Source organism: Pinus tabuliformis, chromosome 1_1 (genome assembly GCF_031772625.1).
Source record: "Pinus tabuliformis cultivar Carrire ecotype Pingquan chromosome 1_1, CPIR1, whole genome shotgun sequence".
Classification (NCBI taxonomy): Eukaryota; Viridiplantae; Streptophyta; class Pinopsida; order Pinales; family Pinaceae; genus Pinus; species Pinus tabuliformis.
The window spans coordinates 305,290,974-305,304,517 of NC_142297.1; the positions used below are offsets into that span (position 1 = coordinate 305,290,974).

The following is a 13,544-nucleotide window of genomic DNA, read 5'->3' on the forward strand; positions in this document are numbered from 1 at the left end:
TTTCGGGTCTTGAACTTCCAGAGCCATTTTGAGGCCCTAAACAACATTTTTTGAGAAATTTGGGAGAAACACGGGTCCATGGATCGATCTTACTCTTCCTAAAGTTATAGTTTTCGGATAGATCTTTCTAATGAGCTACTGTATGCATCAAACAAAGATCAGGTGCCAAAGTTACGACCCCAGGAAATTGATGTACCAATTTACCCAAACGGGGCCCACAATTTGGCATTTCATCTTCTAGGGTTAGTTTTTGGGATGTTAAGGGTTTTCCATTGTTTCTCAACTATAAATAGGCCTTTAAACTTCATTCTAACATAGTTCAAAGGCATGTAGCCACGACATCTCTTCAAAGAGATAAGCTACCATCACCCTAGCTAGTTTATTTCCATTGTTGTTGTAAGCATATTTCAGTATTTTACATTAATGAAATGAAGTATTATTTCCACTACATCTCTTTGTTTATGGTTATCTTTTTAATTTGTTGCATTCGTATTTAAATCTGGATCAGATATGAATTTATTTTCATGAAACAAGTTTAATCCTAACTTTTATTGTGTTACTCCAAGCTTACTCTGTTTTACTCTGTGTTTCTTGCCGTGTGCTTTTAAGCCTTTGTGTAGCTTCACGAAACCTCTACCCTTTGCCTCTCCACATAAATTTTAATTTTTCTAAGATTGTATCAGAGTGGGTTAAACTCTGTTAATGTAAAGATAAGTGTTTTTACTAGCAGTTAAAATTATTTTGAGGGCAGATTGTTTTTTTCTTACACTCTGAAATGGAAACATCAAGCACAAACTTGAATAATCCTCAAATACTTCATTTTAACGAAAAAAATTATGATTATTGGGATATTACAATGAAGGCCCTATTTTTTTCTCAAGACATTTGGGATTTAGAAGAACCAGCAGATGCAACAGCATACAATGTCTTGTGTCAAACAAAAGGAGATTTGTTAAGAGACAACAGGAAGAAGGATGCAAAAGGCCTCTTCTACATTTTTTAAGAAGTTCATGAAAGTATTTTCCAAAGGGTTGCAGTAGCAACGAAGTCCAAGCATGCATGGGACACCCTCCAGACAGCCTATCAAGGCTTGGAAAAAGTCAAGACAACAAAGCTACAAATGTTGAGGAGAGATTTTGAAACACTTTGTATGAAAGATTCTAAGAATATAGACACATTTTTTACACATGTAAGTGGTCTGGTTACTCAAATCAGGTCTCATGGTGAGACACTTGAGAAAATAAGAATAGTTGAAAACGTTTTGAGAAGTTTTCCAGCAAGGTTTGATGCCATAGTTGTGGCCATAGAAGAGACAAAGGATCTCTCACAATTCTCAATGGATGAGCTTAACGCATCACGGATTTCTCATGAACATAGACTGAATAGAGAAACAAGCTCTTCATTGGAGAATGCCTTCAAGTCACAAGTTTCATTTGGTCAAGGTCGAGGTAGAGGAAGACCATGTGCTAGAGGAAGAGGAAGAAGCCCACACAAAGGTGGAAGAAGCAGCCCTTCAAGCTCAAATGGAAGAGACAGTAATCAAATCCAAGTCAAGGCCCAAGCCAAAATCAAGCACAAGTTCAGAGGTATGATAAATATCAAGTTCAATGTCATTATTGTAAGAAGTATGCTCACTATGCAAATGAATGTAGAGAGAAGCAATATGACATTGGTAACAAACCAAGTGTAAATTTCACAAAAGAAAGTCAAAACCATGATAACATCGTTTTAGCTTCTAATGTAAGTCAATAAAAACCAAGTTATATATGGTATCTAGATTCAGAGTGTAGAAATCACATGTCAAGAAACATAGAAATCTTTTCCAATCTAGATGAAAGTGTGAAATCTAACGTTACATTAGGGACTAATAGAAAAGTCTTTGTCATGGGAAATGGAAGAGTTAATATCCTAACAAGCATGGGGGAGAAGAAGTACATGACAAATTTTTACTTTGTCCCCGATTTGAAGCATAACCTCATGAGCATTGGATAGCTCATACAAAAGGGCTACAATGTCTTTTTCAAAAATTACATGTGCACAATTTCGGAAAGACCTCCAAGCAGAAAATTGATTGCAAAGGTTTAGATGACAAACAATAGAATGTTTCCCTTGAAAAGAAGATTAGATTTGCAGAGAGAAGGTGCAAAAGCACAACTCTCAATGAACTCACAAGATGATGTAAGAAAATATGCAGGTGTCATACAAGTAAACTTTCAAGCAGAGGTCAAAGATGAAAATTGGTTATGGCATTCAAGATTTGGACATCTCAACTTTGGAGGTTTGAATTTGCTACATAGGAAAGGCATGGTGAAGGGACTACCACTCATAGAAAAACCAGACAACCTATGTGAAGGATGTATCTTGGGAAAGCAACATAGAGAGACATTTCCAGCAGGAAAGTTAATAGGGCAAAGGAACCTTTGGAGATTGTCCACTCAGATTTATGAGGACCAATGCAGACACCATCAATTGGTGGAAGCCACTATTTATTTATCTTCATCGATGACTACACAAGGAAGACATGGTTTTATTTCTTAAAACATAAAAGTGAAGTGTTTGAGCGCTTTCACCAATACAAAGTGCTTTTTCAGAAGAAAAATGGACACTACATAAAAGTCCTCAGGACTAACAAAGGTTGAGAATACATCTCATATGAATTTCTTCGATTTTGTAGGGAGCATGGAATTCACAAATAATTTACAACAAGGTATACACCTCAGCAAAATGGTGTGTGAGAAAGGAAGAATAGGACCATTATAGATATGGCAAGGAGTATGATGAAGACAAAGCATTTGCCAAATGATTATTAGGCTATAGCTATTGCTTGTGCAACATATATCTCGAATAGATCTCCAACCAAAATTGTCCACAACATAGTTCCTTAAGAAGCATGCAGTGGATGAAAGCCTAGTGTCACTCACATGAGAGTTTTTGGATGTGTGGCATATGCACATGTCCCCGATGAGTTGAAGAATAAGTTGGACAAGGGGGAGAAATGTATATTTGTTTGATACATTGATGAATTCAAGGCATACAAACTCTAGAATCCATTAACCAAGACGGTCATAATCAATAAAGGTGTGCAACTTATAGAAGAGGAAGCATGGGATGGAAGTTTAGAGAAGACAGTCAATGTCAAAGCATGTATATCACATGAGGACAAAGAGGAATTAAGAAAAACAAGTAATTCCTCAACAGTGACTCCCTCTACTCCTATTCAAGCACAACAAAGTAGGCAGCAAGCAACACCATCAACAAATAACATATCAGTGTCGCGCAGCCAAGAAATTTCTTCTCCAAGAATGCTGCAAAGCGCAACAAGAAGTGGCATGTCAAGCCCATCTTCAGCAAGCACAATAAGACCAAAATTCATAAATTTAAATGATATTTATGAGCGAGATGAAGTTGATAGTAGCACTGGTCTGAATTCCTTATTTGCCTTGTTTTATCATTTAGATAACCCAATCCATTTTAAGGATGCAGTCAAATAAGAAAAATGGGTTGTGGCAATGGAGGAAGAAATAGAAGCAATAGAAAGGAATGACACATGGGAGTTAGTGAACCTTGCAAAAGGAAAACATGTCATTGGAATGAAGTGGGTCTATAAGACCAAAATCAACAATGAGGGAAAGATTGAAATGCACAAATCAAGGCTAGTTGTCAAAGGATACAAGCAGTAACATGGAAGACATTACGCGGAGAAGTTCACGCCAGTGACGAGGATGGAGGCAGTGTTGTAGTTGTGGCGATTGTCATGCAACATAAATGGAGAGTGTATCAAATGGACGTAAAATCAACGTTCTTGAATGGAGTGCTGAAAGATGGAGTGTATGTTGTACAACCACCTGATTATGAGGTAGAAGGGCAATAAGACATAGTTTATCAGTTGATGAAATCTCTTTATGGGCTTAAGCAAGCACCGCACGCATGGTATAGCAGGATAGATGCCTACTTGTTGGACAATGGTTTCGACAAATGTGATGGTGAGCCTACTTTCTACATCAAAGAGAGTGATAGTAAGATTCTTATTGTTGTCCTATATGTAGATGATTTGATTTTTACAGGAAGTGATGATTTCATCATCACGAATTTCAAACAAGTCAAGAAGAGTGAATTTGAAATGAATAACTTGGGAATGTTAAGATATGTTTTGGACATAGAAGTGAAGAAAACAAAAAAAGGCATTTTATCTCTCAAGTGAAGTATGTGGCAGACATTTTGGAGAGGTTTAAAATGCAAAACGGCAAGCCCGCACCAACTCCAACTGTCATGGGGTTCAATTTGAGCAAAGAAGATTGCAGCAGCAATGTCAATCCGACATTATACAAAAGCATGATACAGAGCTTGATGTATTTGATTCCCACTAGGCCAGATAAATGTATGCAGTAAGTTTGGTGTCGAGGTTCATGGAGACACCCAAGGAGACACATTGGCAAGCAACGAAAATGATTCTAAGGTATGTCAATGGGACAAAATAGTATGGCGTTCTGTATACAACAACAAGTGATTTCAGGCTAGTTGCTTATACTGACAGTGATTGGGCACAAAGTGTTGATGTCAGAAAGAGACATTAGGATATGTTTTCAATTTGCATTCCGGAGCCATTTCATGGGCATGCAAGAAGCAGCCAATAGTGTTACTATCAACAACAAAAGCTGAATATGTCGCAAAATAGCAGCAGCATGTCACACAGTTTGGATGAGAATGTTGAGGAATCTTCGTCATGACCAAGAGCGAACGACAACTATTTTCTATGGCAACACCTCACCAATTGCATTATCAAAGAATTTTGTTTTTCACAAGAGGACTAGGCATATTGATGCTAAATATCATTTTATTAGAAAGTTGATTAACAATGATGAAATTGGTTGCAGCACTGCAGGTCATAGGAACAATTAGCTGATATCTTCACAAATTCATTTGCATGTGAAAGTTTTGTTTATCTTAGAAACTGTTTAGGAATTGTCAATGGCAGAAATTGTGATTAAGGGGAAGTGTTCGAAATATTAATCCCAACCACCGCGTTAAACACCCTGACATCAGCTATACTTGTTAGAGGTATTTTTGCAGGTCGCGTCTTTGTTTGAAGATGGAAGGACTAAAGCCAGAACAGAAATACCGCGCGAACCATTCCACAACACATCACATCACAAAACCTAAGGAATTTAATGACGTTTAGTAAATACATATTCTATAGACACCTGCGTGATCATTGTCCTCACTCAGCAACAACAATGTATTAATTATTTTGGTATTGCCATGTATTGATGCCAAATTGTATGTTGAGATAGATATGAATGTAAAAATCATTTTTGTATTAGAAAGAGTTTATGAGATAGGGAAGATAAGTCATTTTTGTATCAAAGAGAGTTAAGAAAGAAAATATCGTGGAGAAAATTTTGATAGACACCTTAAAAACTTATGTTTTATTGTATGTTACTACGACCCTTAGTGAAATGTAAATCACCATAAACCTTTTTCTTTCTTTTACTTGGAAAATTCTGTGGTTTTAACCCTCTGTATAGCAGCCAAAACCTCTACTACCCTCCGCCTTTCCCCGTAAATTTTATTTTTTCTAACACGCGTCACAGCTAATTTCGTACGATTGAACTTCAATTTACATACACACGTTTAAAAGGTTTTTTCTTTATTATTTAAGTTTGCATTAAAGATTATGAACTAGCGTTTTCCAAATTTAAGCAAAAATAAAATATCCAGCAATAAAATAGGAAAGAACCCTCCAACGGTGTCGCTCTATGCAAACAACCTCTTGCAGTCTACGTGGCTGGAAGGCGTCCGCTTCCAAAATTCGAAGGTAACGCTGGACATGAACTATATATGTATATTAAGATTGAAACTTGTCAATTTTTCACATGCCCATCAATACTACATTTTAAAAAATTATTGGGGTGTAAAAAGTAAGTGTATATTTTGAAATCAAAAGTATTTGACTTCTAAAAGGGCAGAAAACTTGTAAACTGCGTCAAATTTAACCCCTGAACACATGCAATCCCCCGGTTTGATTGATGTTGTTGAGTAGTTGACTAAAAATATAACAATTTTAGAGTTTGAAATTTTCGGCCTATTTTAAATGGAGTTTTTTAGTATGATTTTTTTTATTTTTTAGTGGTGGAAAAATTTGAGGTAAATTTTGATTTGTATTATTTAAATTAATTTTTTGACTGTATATATAAATTCAATGACCTAAAAAAACCCCGTATTATACAAAATTACCCATTAATTTTGTGATTTCAATAAATTCCTACAAAATTTTAAAAAAAATTAAAAAAAAAAAAACCATATTAAAAACTTTGTCCATTTCAAACTATGTTTTATCCTCCATAAAACTGATAATCTTTTGATAAAAAATGCCTGAGTGACTTTCTTCGTAATATATATTTGGAATAATGGAGGTTGACTACGGTGACAACTATGTACCTGACTTTTCCATATTATGGAGTTTTAGAAAAATACAAGTTTTGAGGATAATAAATCAGTACTTGAAAATCGCTACGAACTTACAATAGTATATACGAAGTATCCGAACCTAAATGCTTCGGTTTCACAGCTTTTCAATACTTTTATACTTCAATGTTATGAACAGCCACGAACCACCAAACAAGGAATACAAGAAGCTTTGACGTTTTGGGAAATTACAAGTGGCAAGGAGACGCATTCGCTGTTATAAAATAGCCACGTCTTTAATATACTATATATGAAAGCATCTGAATCAAAATCCATCATTTTCACGCTTTTCAACATTTTTTCATTTTATGATAGTGAACCAGCAACAAACTAGGTTTACCACAAGCTTGCTTTATATGAGTTTTAAGATAAAATGTTTGACATAAGACCTTGTTTACTTTACAATAAAACGTATGTCACAGTATTAGATATCGAAATCGAATCAAATGAATATTGATAATATATCTTATAAAATTTGCACAAAGATGAAAGTATGTGATAGTTTTATATTTCTTTCTCATGTCACAAAGATGTCAATACAATAATTTTCATTTACAAACATATCAATATAATAAATTTTATCTCTATTTTCATTTTCATTGCAGGTTACAAAGATATCAATACAATCAGTTTTATTTCCATTTCCATTTTCATTTCCAGTTTTAGATATACAAGTAACAATTTTTTTGTGGAATATTATTTCATAACAAAATTTGACACATATATTTGTATAACTATGATGTGTAGACCATTTTATAGTATATTTATGAGTTTAATTTTATTTCAAATAATTTACATTATTTATTTTGACTTTCACTAATGTTATTTTCTCAAAAATTATTATAAGTTCTTCTTTCATGTTATATAGAAATCACATTTTCATTTGTGCTTTCTTTATTATTGGAATTTTTCATTATTTTGTAGTTGCACTCATAAATATTTTGTTTCTTCTTATAAACAACTAATTATTGATGTCCATATCCATCTACCAAGATACATGGGTGTCACCCATTGTACTAATTGTTGATGTCCATATCCATCTACCAAGATACATGAGTACTAATTGTAATCATTTTCACCTACATGGTTCATTAACATGTTAAACTCTCTCCAAGCCATAACTTGGTCCATATCACATTCCTCCCTTAAGCAAAGAACTCATCTCTAGGATTCCACATGAAGCTAACATATGATTACATTTTCGAGCCTTGTACCTACCATAGTAGTTAATTCCACAAAATGTCACATTCCCTCTGTACATAAGAGGGATAAATGCTACATGATCATATGTAATATCATATTAATATATGTATTCATAACTAACATGGTTTACAAAACACCTTACAAAATAAAAACTTTTACAATTTGGATCAAAATTTTGAAGCATTAGGTACAAAAGATCATGCATCTTTTACTCAATTACATCATTCCATCTCAAACACAACAAACACTCAATAAATATTTTATTAAATTCCCAACAAATTAGTCCATTTACATCTCATAGTGATCCACTGTTTTTTCTTCATATAAGTTATTAGCATTATTAAATTATCAACAAATTACTCCATTTACATCTCATCATGATGCATTATTTTTTTTCCATACAGGCTATTATCTTTGATGGTTCTCCACACAACAAAGACTTCATTTTATTGTATACTTACATGGTTACAACTTATGTTGTGGTATATCTCTCTGCAATAGTTCACAAGTTTCTTTGTTATTGACTTTGGCTTCTTATATTAGTATTAGATATTTATTATTTTTATTTAATGGATTAAGCAATAATAATATAATATGTATTTTTTTAAATATAAAATTTGAGATTTTTCCCTTTAAAAATTTATTTAAATTTCCTTTTTAAATTTTATTTTAAATATTAAAAAGTTATTAAGCAATAATAATATAATATTTATTTTCTTTTAATATAAAATTTGAGATGTAAATATTTTTTAATTTAAATATTAAATAGTTATAAATTAAAGTTAAAAAATGTTGAGTTTTAATTAATGTAAATATTTTTAAGGAAATTTTCAAAAACTAAAAATCCATAGTGTAAAAGATTTTTTATATATAATTCGAAAAAATGTTTAAACCTCTATACATAGTTTTTATCTTTCTCCTCCTTATATAAATTGGAAGTTAAAATGTATATACTTTGGTTATTTATTTAAGTGTGTTAGATAGCAATTATGGAACGAATTACACAACTATTTTATATTTCATTATAATATCAATATTATTATAAGTATCTATGTCCATTTTATATCGAGAGAGAAAAAAATTATGTATTTTTTTTATTAAGAAAACATTTCTTTCTTACTAAAAAGTAGAGAAAAAAATTATGCATCTTTCTTTTATTAAAACAACATTTCTTTCTTACTAAAAATAGAAATCTAAGTAATCATATATTTCCCCATTTATACATATAATTATCATTTTTATTCCAACTTTTCTAGTAGACATTCCAACCACAGAATCCTCCCCTGCCCTAAAATTTCCTATTATTTAATTTCTATATGATTTTTAACTAAAATTAACCTACTTTAACGTCTATTTCTGTTATTAATAATTTTCAGTTAGTTAATATAAGTTTTATTTTATTATTTGAATATAACTTTCCAAAAAATAAAAAACCTTAATGAAATCTACAAACATTTATACATAAGTTTATGAAATAACACATTCAAACTATTTTACACCTTAGACATTTATACATAAGTTTATGAAATAACACATTCAAACTCATTTTAAATAATAAAAATAATACACAGTACAGTCCGTTTTAACACCACTGGATGAATTTGATGTCAGACATTAAATTTTACATATAAACTTTTAGTCCATACACATATCCAATCCATCTGAAATTTATCCCTAATATGATTACGCAACAAACCGGACCCATATGGATACGAATCTCCTAAAACGATCAGGCAGCAAACCAAACCTCAGCAATTTACCCTCCTCCTGCAGGAGCAACAGAAATGCCAAAACACTCAAACAGAGAAGGATGGATGGACAATTAAAAAGTCGTACGAAACGTCAAAACATCCTATTATAGACTAGTATCCTGGCGCTGAGGCGAAGGAATTGATATAATGTTGCCCTCTTTATAACAAATAGGAATTACTATCCACATATAACGCTATGTTTTGTGACTATGTCGTGTACATAAAATATTGCAAAACCTACGGTCGAAGTTTCACTGCTCGATCACAATTCATATTCACACATGGAATTGAAGAAAACCCAGTTTGGGATATGGGAAACATCAAGGGTACAAAAATTCATTCACTCCACTGCAAGATATAAATTTAAACTTTCACGGGTTGATCACAGCTCTCAGAATATCAATATACAAAATCAATGACTGGGTTTTAGATAGCCAAAAGAAATCAAGCTCTATTATACTCCTAAAACAATATTTACAATCCCTTGCAGTTTAAGAGTGTGGCGCCAAGAATCAGTACCGTCCATGTTGATCTGAAATTGATATGTCTTCGCCTCCATATTTGCAACTGTTGAATCCTCTCCCACAGCAGACGTTACATATTCAAAATCAACTCTGTTACATGGAATTGCGAGCCCCATGTGATGATGGTATCCATACTCTTCCTTTGCTCTCTCCAGCAGCTCCTGGAATAGAGGATGATTCAGATAACTAATAGGAACTATGAAACGGCTGCGCTCGCTTCCAACGTACACTGCAAAATATCCTTTGCGAACATTTCTTGCAAGGCTGGGATGAATATCCTCGCTTTCGTTACCGTGCCCTGTGAAATGACACATCGCGTCTTTTCGGTGAAAGAAGGTGTTCCCGAATGCCCTACGCGCATTGCAAACCCTATGAAACTTGTTCGTGAACTTTTTGAAAAACAGTACTTGAGCTATCTTGTTTCCCATTGCAACAATTTTTATCAAAGGCAGATGGTAAGGGTTGAGAAAAATTGAATCCAATTACGTACGATTCAAACTGGAATAGAGCTGCGCAGATGGTTGCGATTATTCTCTGCAGAGCAGAGTCCGAGGGAGCAAAACGGAGAACATTACGAAGCAATTCTCGGCACTTAACATGCTTCAAACTTCGACGTTTCCCAGCGACGGAGCCGTGAGGGCAAAGAATTCTTTGGCGTAAACTATTATACCGCATATAATCTTTGTGGTTTATTTTTAAAGTTCGCCTGGTATTCTTGAAGACGTCGGAATCATTGTTTCTTTTATTGAGAAATGCAATCGTGAATCATGTTTTGACGAGTAGCAATTCATTTTGATTCCGAATACTCTTTTACTAATTGTTTCACAAGAAATAAAAGATTTTAAAGAAAAATTCAAAGACGCTAAAAGATAATTTTCCGTTCAAAGCTAAAATTCTTTTGTAATTTAATCGTGAATTTACAGTGATGTTGCAAAGTTTTTTTTCGTAATTTGAATGTGAATTTAGAGTGAAATTAGAGTAAGGTCGACCTGATAGCCATCACTATTGGTTCCCCAACAAAAAATTAACATGCGATGTGAACTGATAGACATTGGAACATTCTTTAATATATGCTATGTGAAATGATAGACGTTGGAACATTCTTTAATATATCGATTTACGATACGATGTGAAATGATAAAGATGTAAATATTCTTTATTAAATAGATTTACTTTTACTGTTATAAATTAAACATATTAGTAAATGTAATTTACTAATCAATAATTAAAAATTATATTAAAATAATTTATTTAAAAAATTATTAATTTATTCTAAAACAATAAATATTTTCAAAATACTTATTTCTTTATATAAAATATATGGTTAAAGTTTAAAAATTTTTAAAAATGAATTCTAATTTTATTTAAAGTAATTATTATTATCATCAATCATATATATATCAATCAAAATTCTCAAGTATTAAGACTCATTTTAGTTTATCATAAAAAAAATTTAATATATGAAAAAAAATGTTTCAATTATTAAAATTTACTTTAGTTTATCATAATTTTTTTTAATTTGTAAATAAATTGTTATAATAATATGAGTCAATATCATATCTTATCAATAAAAAGTAAAATGATAAAGATAGACACATTCTATATTATGCTTGTTTTTTTTACTCCATTACATATTATTTTATTTATATAAATCAAGTAGACTGTAAATGTACCTCAACATCAATCAATAATACATAGTACTTGTATTAAAATGAATTATATTATTATTATTACATAAACTAAATGGTTGGTAAATATTAATAGACATCAATCCATAATAAGCATTAAAAATCTTATTTATGTACACAACAAATTGCTAAAATTAAAAATATCATAAAAATTAATTAAATTATAAATTAAATATTATTATTATTATTATTATTATTATTAATCATAAAATGAATTAATATATAAGTTATATATCTATATATATATATATATATATATATATATATATATATATATAATATATGTAACAAGTTTATCAAGCCACTTTATCATGAATATTTTTAATTGGTATATATAAGGCAATCTCATAAAATCATAACATTTTAAGATGACACTAGGGAATATGGAATTTTAACCTTGACCTAGAGAAAGAAGTGCATCTTAAATCCAAAGTCACATGGACACCTACCATTGACCTAATGATTGTTGATAATTAAAGTAAAATTTTGAAAGTCTCTTTCCAAAACAAATATGTTCATTTACATTATTTTTATTTTTATTTTTGATGTAACCTTTCAAAAATTGTTCCTTAGGATTACATCAAAACATTATGAACCAAAAAATCTTGAACTCATATTATCATTGTTATAAAAATAATTAATATATAATGATGGCAATAGGAATGATTATTTTGCAATAGGGCTTTTGTAATTTTAATTTAATTATCAATAATTATTAAGTGGATGGTGGAAATTTAACCCACAAAATATTTTTGAATATTCATAATAATATACTTAGATTAAAGGTTGACATTTATCTTCAATGTAATTATGATCTTGTTCTCCTTTCAATAAAATCGATTAATTAAAAATAAAATAGTATAAACAAGTGTCATATGAAGTGAGTTAAGGATTTTTGCTCTTGTGGTATTGATAAGCCATGGTATTCTTCCACGATATTGTAACAAAAACCTTTTACAAATTATGAATTTCCATACTAAAGTGGCAGGAAATCTCCACTATTAATTATCTTGTCTCATATTCTTATATATTCTTTTTTATTTATATATTATTATTTTCTAAATATTAATAACAATAATTTAAAATAAAGTTATAACTGTTTTTAACCCATGTTAATTTTATAATGAAATAAATGTTTGGTTTCTAAGGTTCGGTTGATTTCTATCCATATTTACTAGCTAGCCATTTATATTTAAATTTTCAAAAGAATGTAGGTCAAGCGGTGGTTAATGGGTTTTTTATTTTAAAATACATGATAGGATGAAAAAATTTCAACAAATTGAAAATAATTTGGCCTAGTTGATATTTCCTATCAACTCTAAGGGCAAGGGAATTATGATAATTATTGTAATTCAATCTTGGATAGAAGATCTTCTAATACAATAAAGATAGAAACAGATATAAAATTGCAGCAGATATATTGATATTGAAATGAATAGTAATTTTTTTATTTTAGACTGGGATATCTTGATATTGAATTAAACAGTGACATCTTAATATTAATATTAAAGACGTCCTGAACACAGTACAATAAACTTCAGTAAGAAGGAGAACTAACATACATATTAATATTAATATTAAAGATGTCCTGAGCATAGTACAATAAACTTCAGTAGGATGGAGAACGAAATGACTAGTGTAAGTACATACAAAAATTGGAGAACTGGTTGAATAACCGAAAGCCTTTGAAAAGGGCATGGATGTCTTCCTGAATTCTACTTAATTGACAATCCTGGTAGTGGGAATTGTTAGACGACGTGGACCGAAGTTCTATTGTTTAGAACTTCAGCAATAGCTTGTGCCCAACATAAGCATCCCTTATCTACTCCTATACCAAAGATTCAATCCTCGGTTTTGTATATGATAGATTCCATCCCAGGTTTTGTTTATGATAGTCTTCTGAACAATTCAGA

The 13,544-nt window shown here is 31.3% G+C and overlaps 1 protein-coding gene across 1 annotated transcript; it reads right to left on the reverse strand.

Moving 5' to 3' along the window:
- Positions 1–9,183: 9,183 nt before the first annotated feature.
- On the reverse strand, positions 9,184–10,564 carry LOC149212762 (auxin-responsive protein SAUR50-like). The gene is made up of 2 exons (XM_089390655.1): positions 9,939–10,564; positions 9,184–9,435 (listed from the first exon to the last, which is right to left on the reverse strand). Exons 1-2 carry the CDS (start codon positions 10,369–10,371, stop codon positions 9,425–9,427), a joined length of 444 nt encoding a protein of 147 aa, XP_089246781.1. The 5' UTR covers positions 10,372–10,564; the 3' UTR covers positions 9,184–9,424.
- Between the last annotated feature and the right edge of the window lie 2,980 nt (positions 10,565–13,544).

Bases quoted from the DNA above. Each gene is read 5' to 3' on its own strand.
- LOC149212762 (XM_089390655.1), bottom strand. From the start codon at position 10,371: ATGGGAAACAAGATAGCTCAAGTACTGTTTTTCAAAAAGTTCACGAAC.